The sequence below is a fragment of the Manis pentadactyla genome, chromosome 2 (assembly GCF_030020395.1).
Source record: "Manis pentadactyla isolate mManPen7 chromosome 2, mManPen7.hap1, whole genome shotgun sequence".
NCBI lineage: Eukaryota > Metazoa > Chordata > Mammalia > Pholidota > Manidae > Manis > Manis pentadactyla.
In genome coordinates, this window is record NC_080020.1 from 86,083,536 (window position 1) to 86,103,512 (window position 19,977).

General features: G+C 33.5%; 1 protein-coding gene across 1 annotated transcript in view; it reads right to left on the reverse strand.

Moving 5' to 3' along the window:
• FCHO2 (FCH and mu domain containing endocytic adaptor 2) overlaps positions 1-19,977 on the reverse strand; it is a 123,333-nt gene that overhangs the window by 64,532 nt on the left and 38,824 nt on the right. The window contains exons 6-9 of the mRNA XM_057494400.1: positions 15,187-15,291; positions 11,661-11,759; positions 10,607-10,703; positions 482-526 (exon numbers count right to left, since the gene is read on the reverse strand). Of these exons, the coding sequence (XP_057350383.1) occupies positions 482-526; positions 10,607-10,703; positions 11,661-11,759; positions 15,187-15,291 (346 nt within the window). The remainder of the gene's footprint in view (positions 1-481; positions 527-10,606; positions 10,704-11,660; positions 11,760-15,186; positions 15,292-19,977) is intronic.

Below are 19,977 nucleotides of genomic sequence, written 5' to 3' on the forward strand. Positions count from 1 at the left end.
AGTATGAAAAACATCAATTTAAACAAGAAGGGTTGTGAACCCTTTCTCCGAGTCAAACCATCACCCATTTTTAATGATTGTGATATTAACATTAATGCACAATCTCATTAATTACTGAAATGCTACCCACTATAGAGTAAGCATTATACTTTAATGTGTAATGATGAACTTTATATTTATGACATGAGAATGTTTAAAGATGGATGCCGATGGAGCAAACAATCTCAATGTATACTTGAAAACAAATACATATTATATTTAATCTTTTAAAATAAACATTCTAACATACTAACATTGCTTTGGGCAAACCTACTGTTTATTTATTAAGTAAAGATTAGTATCTGCAGACCTTCAAACCATATTTAGGTCCTTTACATCACTCCACAGACATGCTGACACCAGTGGATACCAGCCCCGTTTTATTTCTTCAATAAACAGAAGTTATCAGCTAGCTGCCACACATTACAACTAGTCAACTTACCTTCAACTGCACTAGCAGGGTCACATTCTTCAAATTCAATAAGGCCTAAAAAAATACATACATATGAACAAACTGCTAGTTCAAAAAAAAAAAAGGCTGGTAGGAAATAATCAGATCAGATTCTATTACATGTTTTTAATTGTTCTGAAATGTGTTCTATTACATCTTTTTAATTGTTCTGAAATGTGTTTCAGTGTTATCTGATAATATTAATTAAAATATCAGTAGTAATTTTAAAAATCGAGTAACTGAAAAAATTGAGACTACTCACATATTATTATGATCACAATTTACTGAAAACCTGTTATAAATAAAACCACAGAACTGGAAGAACAGAGACCTAACATGCAGCTTCTACATTCAAGAGGCGTGTGGTATATAGTTACAAGAAAACAAGAAGAGTAGTAAGAGGCAGCTGCTGAGTCCTTCCTTGGTTGTGCTCATGGAAAGGGCAGGGAGACCAAGACAGTAAATACTACTAGAACATAAGCTTGGGGACTTGTCTGTCTTGTTCACCACTGTGAACTGGCAAACAATATGTCTTCAATGGGTATCTGCTGAAAAACTTAATGAATTACATACTAGCTAAATAGTGATGCTGGGATTATAACCCAGATCTCTCTAACTGTATAGTAGGTCAAGGAATTTGAACTCTAGTTTGTAGGCAATGGAAAAGTTTCTCACCTTCTCATGTGAGAAGGTGTTACACACACCCTGCAAAGTGGTCTTACAGGAAAATTAATTTAGCACTAGTATGACAAATACACTGGCATGAGGGATAGAGAGGAAGAAGATGATAAAACAGAAATCATTTGCTGTGGAGTAGAAGAACAAAGAAAATACTGAAGGAACAGAACCCAAGAATGGACTAACAGTTATCAAAGGGAAAGGGATTTGGGAGGATGGGTGGGAAGGGAGGGATAAGGGGGGAAAAGGGGGCATTACAATTAGCACATATAATGTAGGGGGGTGGGACATGGGGAAGGCAGTATAACACAGAGAAGACAAGTAGTGATTCTATAGCATCTTACTATGCTGATGGACAGTGACTGTAATGGGGTATGTGGGGGGGACTTGATAATGCGGGGAGTCTAGTAACCATAATGTTGTTCATGTAATTGTACATTAATGATAGCAAAATAAAAAATAAAAACAAAAAACCAGAAATCATTTGGAAAACGATTAAAACAGTCCTCAAGTGGCAGGCCTGCTGAGACTAGCATTAAATGCCATAAAATATATAATATTTCATATATGTGAGATAGCAAATTGTTTGGATAGTAAAGCAGCACAAGCACAAATTACTCTCTTGAAATATCCTCAAAGCTAAATATCAGACTAAAAAATTATCTTCCATTCAATTGTCATTTTAGCCCTGTTTTATAATATGTAAATTTATGCAAGTCTAGAATTTTTGTAAAATAACTTTTAATTTGTCAATGGTAATTGGTACAATCTGCTAAATCAAGAAATTTAAAAACTAAGGAGTGGATAATACAGGATTTCATTATTGATTCTTCAGAGACATTAAGCTTAACTGTAGTTATATGCTCATCAGTGATAAGAGTTCTCACTGATCTTTTATTATGAAAGAAAACTACTGATTAGCAAGAATGATTTTTCTACAATTAGGAGCATCTAAAATACTGACTAAATTGTCCCTCTTCTTAATCCCAAACCTAAGATTTACTTCTTCAGTTCTAGTTTCTATTTAAATAGAGTAGATGAACATTTAGTATATAAGCAGAATTACTAAGTCAGAAAAGTGAGGTGATAAGGTCCTAATCAATTAATTAGCAATACCTTCCTTACTACAGCATTATTATGATATATATCATATGACTAAAGCAAAAATACATTCCCTACTTCCACCAAAAAAAAAGCCTTAGTCAGAAAATGCCCCAGTTGAGAAGAACTTCAAGTCCACTCTGCAAATCTGGAAGCTAGGAATTCATTAAACAAAAGGATAATGAGCTTGTTCCTAGAATCCTTTAGAGGCCTACATTAACAGTTTACAAAAAGATGAGAACTGAGAGATCAATTAAGGTAAAGAATTTTAGTATGTACATCGGATAATTAGCAACTTTTACTCGGCTAAAAATTATGAATAAAAAAATCTCTACCTTAATTACCAACATCTTATTATGTATTAGCTTTATCATTTAATAAAGCTTGAAAGAATATAACCACTTATCAAATAAATCTAAGAAAGATTTTACCAAAAAAAAGGCAACCAGGAGTGTGGTTAATCAAACTAATTGGTGCCCAGTAACTATTTATAGAAGCTCTAATACTCAGACTATGAGCTTATTCTAGAGGGAAAAAAACAAAACATCAGTGACAAACTTCATTACTTACAAGTATTTAAAAGTATAGTATCTAGAAAGACTTTAATAATATTACCTTAGCAAAATGGTATCTATTCTTTTAAGATCTTTGGATGCCTTTGTATGTGGGAAAATAGTAAAGGCATCCCCCTTAACTCTATAAAAAGCACTCTCTCATACAGAATTCTACATTTTTTCTCAAAACCCTTTTTCCTATACCAGACATACCTTGACTACTTTTCTCTTTATCTTTCCTAAACATCATCTTAAAATCCATTTAATGAGGAAATGTCCAATAAACTATTCAAAATAACAAGCACTTAAAAGAAGATAAAATCCTTTCTAACTGTAAAATACATATTAAAAATTTTAAACAGTACCATCCACACTTTAGCTTTTCCATTAAAGATAGAAATATTAACATTTTTTAGTATAATAAAATTAAATACAACCTTTTTTTAAAAATCACACATGAAAAAGATAGTCTATTTCCAGTGGCACACTCTCCACATGTTGCTTCACATGGCAAAGCTTTGCATGCCTGGCTCAGGGCCAGCTGACAGCTCAGCGGGATATCAAACCAAATTCTAACCCCCTTTACAGGCATGTCACTTCTGAACTATTTCACAAGGAGAAAGTTTATTCAGCATCTACCTCAAATACAGTCTACTGCCCATTATTCTGCTATTTAATCATAAGACAAGTAACTTTTTTTGACAGTACCAAATTAGAGTGAGAGTCAGAAAGAATAGTTTGCTACAACTGGAATTTCAACTGTTTTAGGCTCAATTAATTCTGTTGTCAAAATAAATAACTGCTCTTAGCACTTAAGATTTTATGCTGGGCCACAAGGGCAATTTAGTTTGTACAAAGCAAGTAAGACCATTTTGGCTCTGTCTCCTGATGCTCTTTTATACATTATCTAAAAATGCTATCATGAGTTCAATTAAAGGCAGAAGAAATTAAAGGCAGACTTTCAAGAAGTCAACGATCTAAAGCAAAACAATTCTTACATATGATGCTTTAATTATCAGGTAGGAATAAACTGTTGCTACCAACAAAAAAAAAAAAAAAAAAAAAAGAAAGAAAGAAGGAAAAAGTCAGCGACTGGAAGAATTCACCCAAATCTAATTGGGATCAAAACTTTTAAGAAATGTTACAAGAGAAAAGACAATTTATTTAACAGTAATCTTTAATCACAAATATTTTATGAAATAAGGATTTTTTAAAATGTAAAACATTTAATTAACAGTTCCCATTGTTTAGAATCAATTCTAAATCCCAGGCCTCCAACAGGGCAAATTTGTGACTAGTCTAGTAAGAATTGGCCTCAAAACTCACAGTAAGTCTGAGCTGGGTTACCCAAATCAAGCATGTTTCTGCATATGCCTAGCTAAAACCATAGAACGCTTAGTTCTAATTAGAAGCCAACGTAAAACATACAAACATGACCAGACCCCAAAGTCTAATAGAAAGAAGATAATGAAGGGGGGGTCAGGGAGAGAGAAAGGAGGGAAGCAAAGAGAAGGAGATGGGGGAGGAGAAGAAAGAGAGAGGGGAAAGGAAGGAGATATGACTCCTAACAATGGGAATTAATGCCTACATTTCAAACTTGCTCCTGGGCCTGTAGAGCACAACATAGCCACAATCCTACGTGCCAGGGATGAAGAACTAGGCAGATTAACATGAAAACGAGCATCAAACTCCAGCTTGTAGTGATTTGCAAAAGACATGGAGGCTCAAGTTCTGGTTTTGCCACTAGCTTCCTGGCTGATTACTTTGAACTAGTTACTTACTCTTTTTGAACCTAAGTCATGTCATTTTTACAAATGATGCGGGATACAACCTTTTGCCACATTTGCTTTCTTTTTCTCTCTCAAGACATACCTATACACACAGTTTTTTCTTTTTTTGCTTGCTAAATCATTTGAAAGGAGGTTGCAACATCAATGCCCCTTCACTTCAGGAGTATTTATTTCAATAAAGGGTTTGTAGAAAGAACTCCCTCAATCCAGCAGTTCCAAATTCCCAACTCCAAGTTGAATCTCCTACTACAATGCTTCCTGCATCAGAAATCACGTGGAGGGCTAGTCAAGCTAGAAATTAATGGGCCCCACTCCCAGAGTGTCCTATTCAGAAGGTCTGGGTTAGTGCTCAGGAACTTGCATTTTTAACAAATTTCCAAGTGACACAATGGTCCTGGAATCACATTTTGAGAACCTCACTTCTAGGGGCCATTGTCCCTAGGTTCATTGTCAGATATCCAGTAAGTCTAGACAGTACTTCTCCAATTTCACTGGGCATACAAACTGCCTGGTGATCTTATTACAATGCAGATTATGATTCAGTAGGCCTAAGGTAGGTTTTGAGATCCTACATTTACAACAAGCATCCAGTGATGTAATGCTACAGGTTCTCAACAATGGCTGCACATTAGAATCAGATGAAGAGTTGTAAAATATAGTTGTACCAAAGATCCACCCTAGACCAGTGAAATCAGAATTTCAGGGATAGCATACTGTTTGTACAATTAAAAAAAGAAAAGAATTAAAAAAGGAAAGGGGAAAAAATTTCTACAAATGATTCTCACATGTACCCAAGACTTGAGAACCAGTGATATGGCAAACTTAGGAACCATGGTCTTAAATGAAAGGAAGAGGTTTTTAACCATGGCATTTCTGTCACTATAAAACCTTCCAAATTCTCATCTAGTGCTCCAAAAATGTAATCTTAGCATGAAATATAATCTCCTCCTACATCCGAAATCCAAAACTGACTGAGTCATGTTTTCACCCTTTGTAATCCTGATAAAATCTTTGGTAATTATACCCAAGATCCCTATAAATTTCTTTTCTGGGAACTTCCCCCTTCTCCACAAGTGGTGCAGGAGCCTTGTTTATACTGCATCACCTATTAAGAACTCAATGGACAAGAAAGATTACCTGCCCAAGATTACCTGGACCAGATTCTCTCTCAGAAATTTGGAATGGAGCAAAAACCTGGGTTAATTCCGAGTTGTGGTAATTAAGGAACAAGTAAAACTAGAAAATTAGGGAACAAGTAAAAATACCTAGAAATTACTGCAAGGTCACCCAATGGTCATGTGCCTGGAAAAGCAAAGCAAGCCATTTAGTAAAGAAAAAAAATAATAAAGCAGTAGAAACACAGAGATTGAATGAAGGGAAAAGGATACCTAGCTGTTCCCACAAGTTTGGGTTTCTTTCGGCAGCCTGGCTAAATTCCTGATTTTGTATACTTTGGGATACCTCAGTATATTTGCAATAAATTTCAAGTTCAAATTAGTGTGAGTTATCTTCTTTTACATACTGCAAAAAGAACTAACACTCTCTTGCTATTGTTATGCACATGTAAAAACTGTACTCTGTTTACTTTGCTTTTTTACTTCAGTTTATTGCCAGTGCTTGTATATTTAATATTTTTAGTGGCTACTTTAAATTAATGAACTAAACTTTCCTTAAATAAGTCCTGCTCAAAACAACTTAATCATTATTGGAAATCCTCAAACAGAAACTATAAACTTTTATTACCATATAATGAAAATAGACAAGCTTTTTAACACAATCTCTCATTTAAACATTTTACATACTGGCTTAACATTTTTAAGTTACTTATCCTTTTGTTTCTTATAAATGGATATTTGCTTAATTTTATGAATTATAAACAGCATAGAGTAAAATTAGCAGAAGGACTATAAAACAGGAAACTTTAAAAATGGATTTTAACCTCCTTGGGAAAGTAAAATACATGAGAATGGGTAGGAATACTAAAATAATGTCAGCAGAACATGAAGATACTCAAAATTAGAAAACACCTGTTTTTCATGATCTTTCCAACCAGTTGCTTTGATATCCAAAGCATCCACTTACAATGACTCAAATTCCAGAAGAGCCAAGGTAGTACTACAGTTAAAAAGTAATGACAAGAACAGTACAGAGGTTCCTCAAAAACTTAAGAATAGAACTATCATATGATCCAGCAACTCCACTTCCGGGTATTCATCTGAAGGAAACAAAATCACTACCTTGAAAAGATACCTGTACCCCCATGTTCATTGCAGCATTACTTACAATAACCAACAGGGAGACAACTAAGGGTCCACTGAGAGATAAATGGATGAAATACTGTGTGTATATGTATAATGGAATATTATTCAGCCATAAAACAAGAAGGAAATCCTGCCATTTGTGACATGGATGGATTGAGGGCATTATGCTAGGTGAAGTAAGTCAGAGAAAGACAAATACTGTATGATCTCACTTATATGTGGAATCTTTTAAAAAAACAAAAAAGAAAGAAAACTCATAGAACAGACTGGCATTGCCAGAGGTGGGAGATGGGGGTTAGTGGGGGCATATGAAATGATCAAAGGTACAAAATTCCAGTTAAAAGATACAGATAAGTCCTGGAGATGTAATATACAGCATGGTGACTATCATTAATAATATTGTTGTAATGTATGAAATCTACTAAGAAAGTAGTTCTTAGAAGTTCTTATCAATGAAAAACAAAGTACCAATGTGTGGGGACAGATGTTAAGTAATCATTTTGCAAAGAAATATATATCAAATTATTATTTTGCACACCTAAAACTAATACCAGGTTACATACCAATTATCTCTCAATTTTAAAAAAGTAATGGCAAAAAAATGTCAGTATATCTAAGTACTATGAAATAGTCTTAATGAACAGGAAAAATTTTTAATGCTTTTAAAGTGTTTCTTAACTGACCTAAGAAAAAATGGTCATTTTCAGTGCAGGGAAAATAGGTTAATTTTTAAGCATAAAAATTTTTTAAGAACAGGACGTTTTCTTTTTACTATGTGTATCCCATAGGACTAAAACTAGTTTAGGAAGAAACTCATCCACTAGAGGGGGCTCTTACAAAGCAGGAGAAATAAAATGTTAATAGCAATCAATAGTATACGCAGTTGAAGGTTAGAATACATCTTACAAAACAAAATCCTTTAACTACATGAATTCCATAATCACATGCAAAATATTCTGAGTGTTTTATTTTACTAAAAAACACAACATTTTCATCATTTCAATGGGCCCCCATTTTCATTTGATCAGGTATCCATGAACTGAATATATATGAAAGAGCTGTAATTCATCACCTAAAACAAGTCAACTAGAGAATACTTATCCTTTCCACTCCACCCCACCCCACTCTTTTTCTTTTTTAGTTTTAGAACCACTTTTTTTTAAAGTCATCACATATATATATACACAATGTCAACAGTCATCCAGAACCAATCACGTAATTCTGAGTTTAGTGATTCTAGGAAAGCCCATGTCTACCATACCTGGCCTCCCTCTTACCTCTTGCTATTTAGTTACAGGAATCTTCCATGTCTTAATATAGCTTAAGGCCAGTAAATTTACATTTATAAAGAAGCAATATCCAATAGTCGGGAATGTATTCATTTTTGAAAAAGACATTTTTAAAGTACTCAGTGTTGTATTAGCTCATGTAAATCTGAGGCAGGTGTTATTATTATCCCTGCTTTACAGATGAAGGCACTGAGGGTTAAAGGTCTCACTGCTCGCAAAGAATACACCACAAAATACAGGCTAAGTACTGTGCTATATACCACAGACAACAAAACCACTGAAATTTTTACTGAGATAATTGTAGATTTACACACAGTTGCTAAAAACAAAACAAAGATTCTTTGTACACTTTGCCTGGCTTCCTACAATGATAGCACTTTCAAAATTACAATACAATGTCACAAACAGGATACTGATAATGATAAAATCTACCACGCATTCAAATTGCCATGTAAGGCATTTTTAACCAGCCAATACACCTTTGTTTTTTATTCTATCAACGCTTCTAAACACTCTATAAAAATTGTTTGTTCCCCAATGTTTTTTACCTCTCCTAACTGGTCTTTGCTTACAATTTAATCTCTTTACAATTTTAAGGTTTCATGCTCTTCTGTAGTTACATTATCTCAAGAGCTTCATTTTCTCTATATGTAAACTTATTTAGTTCTTTTCTAATTTCTCCAAAGCATAGGCCTTGGGGTCAAGAATCCTGGCATTTAATCCTAGCTCTGCCATGTATCAGCTTAGACAAATCATTTACCCTCTCACCATTTCCCTCATCTGTAAGATGAGACTAATAGTACCTCCTTACAGAGCTGCTGAAGAGCAAAGTCTGCCTGCAATGTAGTTGGCACAGCACAGGGCACAAAGTAAGTGGCTCACTAACTTTAACCACAATTACTTACTATTTCCTCACCAAGACTCTTCTAATAGCAAATCCATCCACTCCAACTCCTTAACATCTTTAAGTTACCATTATATGCCCATTTGTTCATTCATTCAACAAAATGCACTGTCTACACTTAAGCTAAACAGATTAATCAAACACAGAACTTTTCTTTACAAGTGCAGAATTATTTTAAATTCAAGGTAAAGAGCAACAATGCAAAAAAACAAAAGCATATTTAAAATTCTTTAGCACTTTTGATGAAGGAAGCTAACACATGACCTGGCTGTTTTAAGAGTCTATTCAACAAATAGATGGGAAGACCTGAGATATTTCCTAGACAAGGACATAAGATCAACTAAGGTACCAAGGAAAAAAGGGAGGCATATACAGGAAAGAGCAAGCAGTTCAGTTGGCTGCAGTGAAGGGTACCAGAAAAGGAAAAATGGAAATTAAGACTAAAGGACTGGTCAAGGCCAGATCCTGAAAGGCTCTGAATCCAAGAGAAGTCTGAATTCCATTCTGTCTATAATGAAAAGTCAAAGATTTATGAGTAGTGCAATTATAAGTTCATAATTATACAAAGTATAAATGTGCTATAATATGTAAAATGGATTACAGAAGAAATCTTTACTATGTCCATATTTAGAAACCTATTACTGCAATTAATAGGGAGAGCATGAAAAGAAGGTCTAAGAGGAAAAATACATACATAACTGAATCAAAACAATTTGAAACTTATTAAAATGTGGGAAGAAAAAGGAAATGAAGATGATAATACGTTTCAAGCCTTAGTTCTGTGTATTGCACTGAAGAAAAATGGTTCACACTTCTCTACATCATTTTCTGAATTTCAAACCATACTTTAACTTCTTTACTGGACTGAAGTATTTTTACCTATGGAGTAAGTAAGTATCTTGCAAGAATGTAGTATAGAAACTCTGTCAGAGAGTCAAGAAACCTGGAAGACTAGAAGCAGACTGGACAGGGGGAGGGAATGGGCTACTTTTTACATCTGATGTACCATAACATGCTCATTAAAAGTGAGATGCAGGATACCAATAATTATCTGCTCAAGAAAGAAGAACCCGGATTCCTGTATTCATTTGTTCACTGCTGTATTCCCAGTGTCTAAAACAATGTCTGGCATACTGTTAGCACTCGATAACTTTACTTGTTGAATACATATTGAATGAGAAAAGAAAAAAGTGATTAAATTTTAAGAAAGGTTCTTGGCCTCAATGCTCTGAGGGTTCAATATTCTCTCCCACTCTTTTTCTTATTAAAATGACCTGTTGCTAACTGTATTTTCAAAAATATAAACTGTAATCATTAATTTAGCAAAGGTTATAATAACCATTTTAAGTACTTTACATTATTAACCATTAAAGGTCAAAAGAAAAATCTTAATTGAACATATCATGAGAAAAAAAGAAAATGATATCAGATTTTTAGGAATGTCCCAAGCTCCAATTTGCAATTTTGGAATTTAAAAACAAACACATTTGTTGTTACATGGGAAATTTAATACATTTCCTTGCAGATTTAACATCTTACCAGGTCTTTCCTTCCCAGTGCCTTTTGACTCAGCAAATTTTTGTATCAAGCTTTCAACTGTGGTGTTAGCCATGTTATTTATAAATTCTTCATGGACCTATTCAAATGAGATAAAGATATTTTGTTTTTCCATAAAATCTTACTGTATTTCCGACACAACTTCACAAAGCAATTAAAATTTATTACATTTAAATATGTATTTTTTGACCCAGGGCCTTTGAGAACTTTCATTTACACTTAGCACTGCTGTTACCTAACTTACAGTGTTAACAGATCTGTGGGTACCAACCACTGTTTGCATGAACCCCTTAAGACTGGTCTCATGGCCTTAGAAGTAAAGGCAGTTTCCTTACTTAGAATGTTTTAGAGATATAATTCTTGTGATAAATAAACCTTATTAGACAACAAAAACAGTTTAACATCTTTAATAATAAAGAATAACGTACTTAATCTTTCTCTTTTGTAATTCTATGCATCCCAAACTGTCATCATTAAATCACTTTTGTATTTTTGGAAAGTTCCTAAGCACAAGTTCTACAACTTACTGAAGCTGCTATTCTAAAGTTCAAAATGGTAAGACTTCACAAAACATATTTAAAAAGTGGTAACTTCAGACTTTTAATGTAAAGAGGATTAAGCACAGTTAATTTTTTTTATTAAGGTATCACTGATATACAATCTTATGAAGGTTTTACATGCGCAACATTGTGGTTACTACATTCATCCATATTATCAAGTCCCCCGCTCACACCCCACTGTAGTCACTGTCCATCAGCATAGTAAGATGTTATAGAATCACTACTTGTCTTCTCTGTCCTATACTGCCTTCCCCATGACCTCCCTTCATTATGTAAGCACAGTTAATTTAAAAAATTAATTTGAATTATCATCCTTGGTGGACAATCAAAAATCCAGTTTCTTTTATATTTAATACATATAAGTACATATTCTTTAACTAAAATAACTCAGTATCACATTATGTGCTTTGAATTTTTAAAGAGTCACAAATGAATATAAAATTTTCATGAATCAGTTCAAAAAAGTAAGAACTTACTTGGCCTATTTGCAAATGGATTTCCTTTATGGCATTTGACAAGGATTCTATAATTTCCTTTATGTGAATAAGGTGAGCTTCTTCAATATCTTGAAATTTCTGCATAGCAAATATAAAAAGCTATGTATACACAAAAAAATACACTCACGTATGTTCCGAAATCAAAAGACCTTTTAGAAGTAATTTCAATACAGCTATCCAAATTTAGCATGTTACCATTACTACTTTAACATAAAACAATGCTTTAGACAAATGGATCTAGTAAACATACTGAAATATAGCACTGAGATAAGTTACCTTTTATTGTCATTTCAGAGGCATATGTGAACTTTTTCAGAGTGTGAAGATACCACAAATTGCAATCTAGAACCATGGTCAGAAAATTAGAAGACCCAAAAGAGAACAGTGTCACAAAAACCAAGGGAGAAGTTCTTTAAAAGCTGAAAAACAGCTGGAGGGCAAAAACTAAAATTTACTTCTGAAGACTTTACAATCTAGACTCAAAATGTTTTTCTAATCCTTGAAATTTTAACATATAGTCCTCAAAAGAGGTAATTGTGGTAAAAAAAAATGGGGAAAGCTTGTGAACTCTATCTCAGCAGTTCTTAACTGAAGGTGGGAATGTATCAGATCACCTAGCAAATGTTTTCAAACTATAAAACACATGACCCTCCACTACTACCTGGTAATGGGGGTGGAAAGAGATGAGAATGTTGTTTGGAAAAAGTTCCCAGATTATTCTGATATTTATTCCTCAGGAAGAAAATCACTGCTAGGACTGGCTTCACAATAAGCCTACGAAAGACCCTGAAAAATACTGAAATATCAAAATTTGTTTCATTCTGCTTGACCCAGTGTTTTCCAGATTTTTTTGACCACACAACCCTTTTTGTTTTTCTTCTTCTCTGACTATCTATTAATATCTCACAGAACAGTAACAGTCCTAAAAACAGGATTTGGGAAGTGCTGAACTAGCTATTTTCAAACAAAATACATCTGTCATTTCCAATGCACAAATCTGATTACCGGTTTTTTGCCAAATTAAATCAGTTCTAAGGAATAGACCTAAATGCCTTGTTATTTTTCTCTGGTTAGTTTATCAAATTAAATTCCTTCACCCCGTATTTCTTCAGCACTGAGCTACACCATCAGAAATCACTAAGCCAAGTGATCATATCCATATTTGTGTAAAGGATCCAAACTTTAAAAAAATCACTATTGCTGAAATTACAGTTTTGGCAGTAATGGAACAATAGACCAAAAACTTAAATCAGTTTTATTCATGAGGAATGGCAGAGTTAAAATAGAGTGCTTGTCCTGATTTACTTTGACTAAGTCAATGAGAAAACCAATACTACATGATTCTGAGTTACTCTTAAGAGCTGAGGAATATTCAGCAGGATTATGATTCTATTTCATGTTCATATTACAAATTGCCCTCAGCTTAAATTTCTGCAATTTAATGAACAAGATTATTTTCTCATAGACAGGTAGACCCAAGTCCAGGAATGCTTGGTTGAAAAGTCACTTATTTCATATGTATAAACCCTAATTCCAAGAAAATTATGTCTTCTCATTCTCTTTGAAGCAGCTATGCTAATTAAGGCATATCCTTAATTATTTAGAAATATCTTAAAGAATGAAGCCACAGAGAAACTCAAAGCATGACTGAGATGCAATTTTGAAATTGTATGGGTCTTTTCTTGGGGAGGCAGAATCTGCTAAACATTACCATTTCTCAAAACTAGTGACTACTAAACTCAGTAATTCGGCAATGGGAAGATAGTCTCAAGTGTTTCATTATAAATAAATAAACTTCTTGAGCAAATCACAGATTTTCCTCTTTTCACAATGTTCATATGTACTGTTATACTAGTTAAAAAAAAAAAAAAGTACAATTTTGTCAGTCAGTCACTAGAGATATACAAAAGCATTCTAATACTAAAAGTCCTTAGTCTGAAGTTGTTGGTTAAGCAAATCTCAAGGTTTCCTTGAACTGGCCATCTAACTAAAAAATATTGCCATATTGTTTCAAGTTTTTCAAGTATCATTAATAGACATTGTAAGACACAAAAGCACAAAGAGAAATCGCAATTTTAATCGTGCTTATTTTCAACCCTAATGAAAAAAATTAAATCACAAATAACTCAAGTAAATTCTAATGTCTTTCACCCCACAAATTCAATTTCTTTTCCCACTAATAAATACAGGTCCTGCCACCCAAATCTGATACTCACTAGACTGATAGGCCCTTCCCACAGGAATCAGGTAAACCTACTGGGCCTGAAACATAAGGGAAGTGGAGAGGTAAAGAAAGAAAGTGGAACAGAAAATGACAGAAACAGAAGTGGAAGCAGAAAGAAAGAGTAGTTAATCTGGTCTGCCATAGTGCATGTGTGACAGAGAGACAGAGGGAACTGGAGAGAGAACAAGCATACATTAACATAGCATACTAATATCTTTATTTAAAAGCAGCATGGTTATACATCTGCTCAAACAAATTAATGTTCTCATCTTGGAAATGGTGGGATAAACAATTGAAATGCCAGTTTGAAAAAAAATGTTATGAGGAAGCAGAAAGAGATAAGGAGAGGAAAAGATGAGTACTGAAAATTCTTTAGAAATAGTTTTATAAAAATAAACAAACAAAAAATCCTGACTCCAGCAAATTCTAATCCCTGTTTTTCCAAATTAAATAATTGAAAGGCAAACATTTTCATTGATAAAAACTCATCGCTTTTATGCAAAATTAACATAACAATAACTGTCTTATAAACAAGTGTTCCTAATGATTTAAAAGACAAAAGAGCACTTCCTGAAGTCTACAATAACCTCAGTTGCTACAGAAATTGAAGCTATTTACCTCACTTCATATAATACAACTAAACCCTTCTTGAAACATTATCATTTCCCAGCTGCCATGACAATACACTTCCTAGCTTTCTTCCTTCTCTGGCTTCTTCTACTTGCGTTCAAGTATCTCTTCTTCTACCAAACTGTCAGTGATGAGTCTCAGAACTTGGCCCTTTCCCCACACTCTCTTCAAAGGTGATGTAATTAGACTTTGTGTCCTGAGAAGCCCCTATTTTATATAAGCTCATAATCCTTTCTTCAAAATCGTTGGAACGAGGCCATGTAAAGAAAAATATTCAGGAAATATGGTCAAGGTGGTAGGCATATAGCAAAAAAGGAAGGTGTAGCCAAGGGATTCAGGTTTGAGTAATACCAATGTGGCACCTAGAGCCTGGTACACAGCCTGGCTCCTTTCCTGGCAATTTATAGATTTATAGATCTTTTAAATTGCAGATCAGATCATGTTACCCTGCATACAACCCTTCAGTGTGTTCCGACTGTCGCCTCAGCATACAGTAAATAAAATTCACAGTATATTAGATGATGATAGGTGCTGAGGAGAACTGTGCATTTTAACATTTCTAATATTAAAGTTATGTGACAGAAAAATTACATTATTTATATAAGTAAACAAAAAAGCCTATTTTAGATTTAAACCTTTAAAAATACAAACCTGAGCTGTTTCTGTCATTTTCTGTTCAAAATCTGCTTTTGCTAATGCATATTTTTCCACATAGAGTTTATAGGTATCTGTAGCTTTTTTAGATTTTACAGCTGCCTGCAAGAAAACAAAAATATTTTGAACTACACAATGATCTTTATTCTTTTCTCATGTTAATATGAAATAACAATTTAAATGATTTTAAGGGATGAGGCTGATGCTGAATTCAATGACATAAACTTTAATACCTTTTTTCAAATCCTTTTCAGTAATATTTTTTGTTACACTCACTCAATACAGAAATTAAATGCTGATTCCCCTTTTTGTCTGATGAAATGTGCTCCAAAGGTTAAAATACGCTCATTATAACCCAGAGTAAGATCATATAAACACATTATAACAATGCAGCATTACTAAGAACCCAATAAACAAAAAAAAATGTAACAAAAACTATCAGAATATGCTTGACACTCCTTTCTATACCTGTAAACTTTCCTCCCTCCCACAAATACATATTCCATTTAATGTCTGAGAGTGACTATAAAGCTAGCTCAAAAGTTGAGAAAAATCTGTTTTTCTTAATGTTTCTCAGCTTCCATTATGCTCCAGCAAATCTATATATTTGTTAATTACTACATATTTTTTCAAGATTTCCATTTAAAAAATTGTTACTGCATTATTATAGTTAATTTTATTGAAGTCACTTATTCAATAAAAACAATACTACATTAAATTAAATTACACATTGAGGAATATGAAGATAAATTATATAGGGATCTCTTCTTTCATAAAATTTTCTAAAAATATACTTCATAAAACAAGTATAACCTATACATAAACAACCAGAAACTGGTAAAAAGTAACAAAGCCACCGAAATAAAAATAAAGCCTATGTAAGACATTCAGGAGAAGTAATGATTATGTGTAACTTGCTGGGTAGGGTAGACACACAGCTGTCAAGAAACTTGACTAGTCTCAAAAAACTGATCAATCTGGACACAGGAAGTTTAGGTGGGGGGTGGTATTGAAGTAAATAAGAGTTTAATTAAGATCAAAAAGAGAGAAGCTACTAGATTTCAAGACACAAAGATCTCCACTTTCTTGATGAGTAAGAGATAGTCTGCTAAATGTGAAGAAGAGTAGGGAAGGTTTGGGAGCTTCAAGAGAATGAAAAAAATTTCAAACCATGGAGGTAGAGGGTGCAAGAGACAGTAAATAGATGAGTAAAAGTACTGCTAAGAGCCACTGAGGGTTAAGTAAAGCTAGAAAACATGGAATTTGTGTACAGCCAATTGCAACCAATATGTAATTATTTTCCAGCTATGTTCAAAAGCCTAAGAGTAAAAAACAGGAACAAAAGGTTGGGTTTACCTGAATGTTTGGGATTGGCAAGAGATGTATACTGCCCTACTCTCTAAAAAGGCAATTCTGTACTCTATAAAATATAACTGCAAATATTATATTAAACATATATACTCTCTGTTTCCTGCCTTCTTAAATAAAGACTACATAGGATGTGGGCAGAGGACTTTTTTCCAAAAAAGACTGTATAGAGGGCCAAAAGACACATGAAAATACACCCAACATCACTAAATCATCAGGGAAATGTAAACCAAAATGACAACAAGGTATCCCCTCACACCTGTCAGAATGGCTAATATTAAAAAGACAAGAAATAACAAGTGTTGGTGAGGATATAGAGAAAAGGAAACCCTCATGCACTGGCTGGTGGGAATATAAATTGGGGCATCCACTACAGAAAACAGTATGGAAGTTCTTCAAAAAATTGAAACTAGAACTACCATATGACCCAGTAATTTCGCTCCTGGGAATTTACCTGAAGACAACAAATTTCCAGTTCAAGAAGATATATTCTCCCCTATGTTTACTGCACCATTATTTACAATAGCTAAGCTATGGAAGCAACCTAAGTGTCCACTGACAGATGAATGGATAAAGAAGATGTGGTAGATATATACAATGGAATTTCTCTCAGCCATAAAAAAGAATGACATCTTGTGGTCTGCAACAGAATAGATGGACAAGAGGGCATTATGCTAAGTCAGACAGAGAAAGACAAATACCATTATTTCACTTATATGTGGAATCTAAAAAATAAAACAAATAGAAATAGACTCAAACACAAAGAACAAACTGGTGATTGCCATGGAGCTAGGGGAGATGGGCAAAATAGGTAAAGAGGATAAAGAAGCACAAACTTTCAATTTGATTTCAAAAAAGTCAAAGGAATTAAAAGTACAGCATAGGGAATACAGCTGATAATATTTGTAATAGCTTTGTATGGTGATGGTAGCTATACTTATTTGGTGAACAATTTGCAGTATATATAATTGTTGAATCACTATGTTGTACACCTGAAACCAACATAATATTGTGTATTAGCTATAAGCCAATAAAAAATTTTATCTTGTAAAGGGAACTGGTTTTGGAGCCCAAAGAAACTGGATTTAAATTCTGGCTCTACATTACCCATTTGACCTTGTACTTAAGCTTTATACAGTTCTCCCATTACTAAAATGGGAATAATACCATCTATTTTTTAGAGCTTTACAGGGATGAAATATAATTAATGAAAAATGATTGGGACAGGGTCTGGAATACAGTTATATCTACAAAATGTTACTTACTATTACTGTAGTTTCTGAAGGATTGTCAGGAACCTACATCACTAAAGTTTACTGCTAAGGGTTGCACTGAGCTCTCCATCCCAAGAGTAAGTGGCTAAAACCTGTAGTGATTTTCTAGTCTATAAACTCCTATGGACTTTTTTTTTTAACTCTTTTCCCACTGTCTGGTCATTGACATTATTTCAAACTACTGTTACTATACTTCCTCTAACATCCTGTCCCTGTTCAAACACGTAACAATTAGATGAGATGAATATTCAGAGTTTACTAAGTACGTTCATATGCAGCCTAGATAACCAAGTTTGCTAGAGCTTATTTAGAAATAACTTTAATGGCATAGTTATCTGGGTTTCCCTTTGGATTATTTATGCCAAGAGACTTTAGTTCCGTCTTTCAACTACCTAAATTTCCAGTCTTTGTAAGACTAACCAGCAGCCTAACTGCATGGAGTGATTTTTAACAGCATTTTAGCAAAATGATGTAATCCCAGTGGTAGCCTCTTCTCTCCACTGGTAGTCTCTTCTCTTTGCTTGAACCTCATCCTAACACCTACTCTTTTTCTCTGCTACATATCAAGTCATTGTCTAGTAATTTATGTGTCAGCTACTGATAAAAACATGACTTTGATCACTCCTTGAGATACTTGCTATTTGAAATTTCCAGAAAAATGGACAACTCCTGATAAATGTAACTACAATGATTGTGTCCATACTTCTAAAAAGGAATTTCATACAATCTTTCCTATTTTCTTTTTTTAGGCTCTGTACAAAATAAGATGCCTCCCCCTTCTAAACATACCAGTAAAATCTCCCTCTAACCTCCTGTTCTTCACTATTAAATATGCCTTGGCGCTCCCAAAAGAAGGAAACTAAGGGGATAGTATGTATTTCGCCTTTAATAGCTTTCATAACCATCTAGCATGTTGACAGGCACACAATAGGAACTAAAACATACATTTACTATTGCACACAAATGATCACTTTATAATCCTACCATCAATCAGAAAAACATTTGAATAAACCAGTTCAAAAGGCAAGAATCTAATCTATAGCCTATATTCAAAATAAGTTCTTAATTTTTATTATATTAATGAACAGGAAAAAGTCAAGTAATATTTTGCTATAATGATTATTTTTCTGAGTAAACATACATGCTATGTATTAGTTTCTCACGCACAAGGAATTTATAATCTAACAGAAATAAAAGATTGTCTGGAGGACCATTACTCTTGATAGAAAATATATGATGTATTTCTGGAATGTAAATAAAGTTAAGCATTTCACAACATTATTCATGCACTTAAAATTATAGATTTTATGAGATGGAAGGAAGTTCCTAAAGCATTTCCTCTTTTAATAGTCCCCAGAATTCCAACTAGTTTTGGTACTCAAATCTTTCAAGTCAACAGGGGTAGAAACATTAATTTTAAAATTTTAAACAAGCATATTTTCATAACTTGTTTTTCTCCCACAATATTCTCACTGTAAATATTGGTCTAACCATTTAACCTGGCATACAAATTTATTTGTTGACTATTTCCAACCAAAAAATGATCTTCACCCTCCAATGTCAGGACCTGGATCTGACTGAATTGTGAGATGTCTTCTGAAGGGCACTTTCTGATACTAGAAAACTGTGTAATATTTCATTTCTCTTATTTGGATGTATCAAGGAAGGAGAAAGAATACAGCCTTTATAAATCCTTATTTTTTTTTACACCAGCTCTCACTCTTCAAAGGTAAAAATAATATGCCAGAATCTTAAGGAAATTACATACCAACTTAGAGAAGCATCTTGAAAAAGTAACAAAAGTAATGGTAATAAAGGAATGAAATGAAAAAAAATTATTGATTCACAAGGTGTTTAGTGACAAAAACAAATTTAAACTAAAGTTATATATAAAAGGACACAAAGGCAAATTTTAGAATGTAATTATACTGGGACAGCTAGATTTTTTTGAAAGCAAGAAGCTGTCTCTCACAGGAAACTAAACAATTAAGTCAAAGTAACTTTCTAAATAGTATATATACTTGGTAATTCTATAAATTCCAAGGTAGAAACTACATGTCCTAGTAGTAACAAACTTGGTCAACTTTTGGAATGTCATTATCAAAAGGGAAGTTGAAGCATTTGTTTTTAAATGAGGAAATTATGC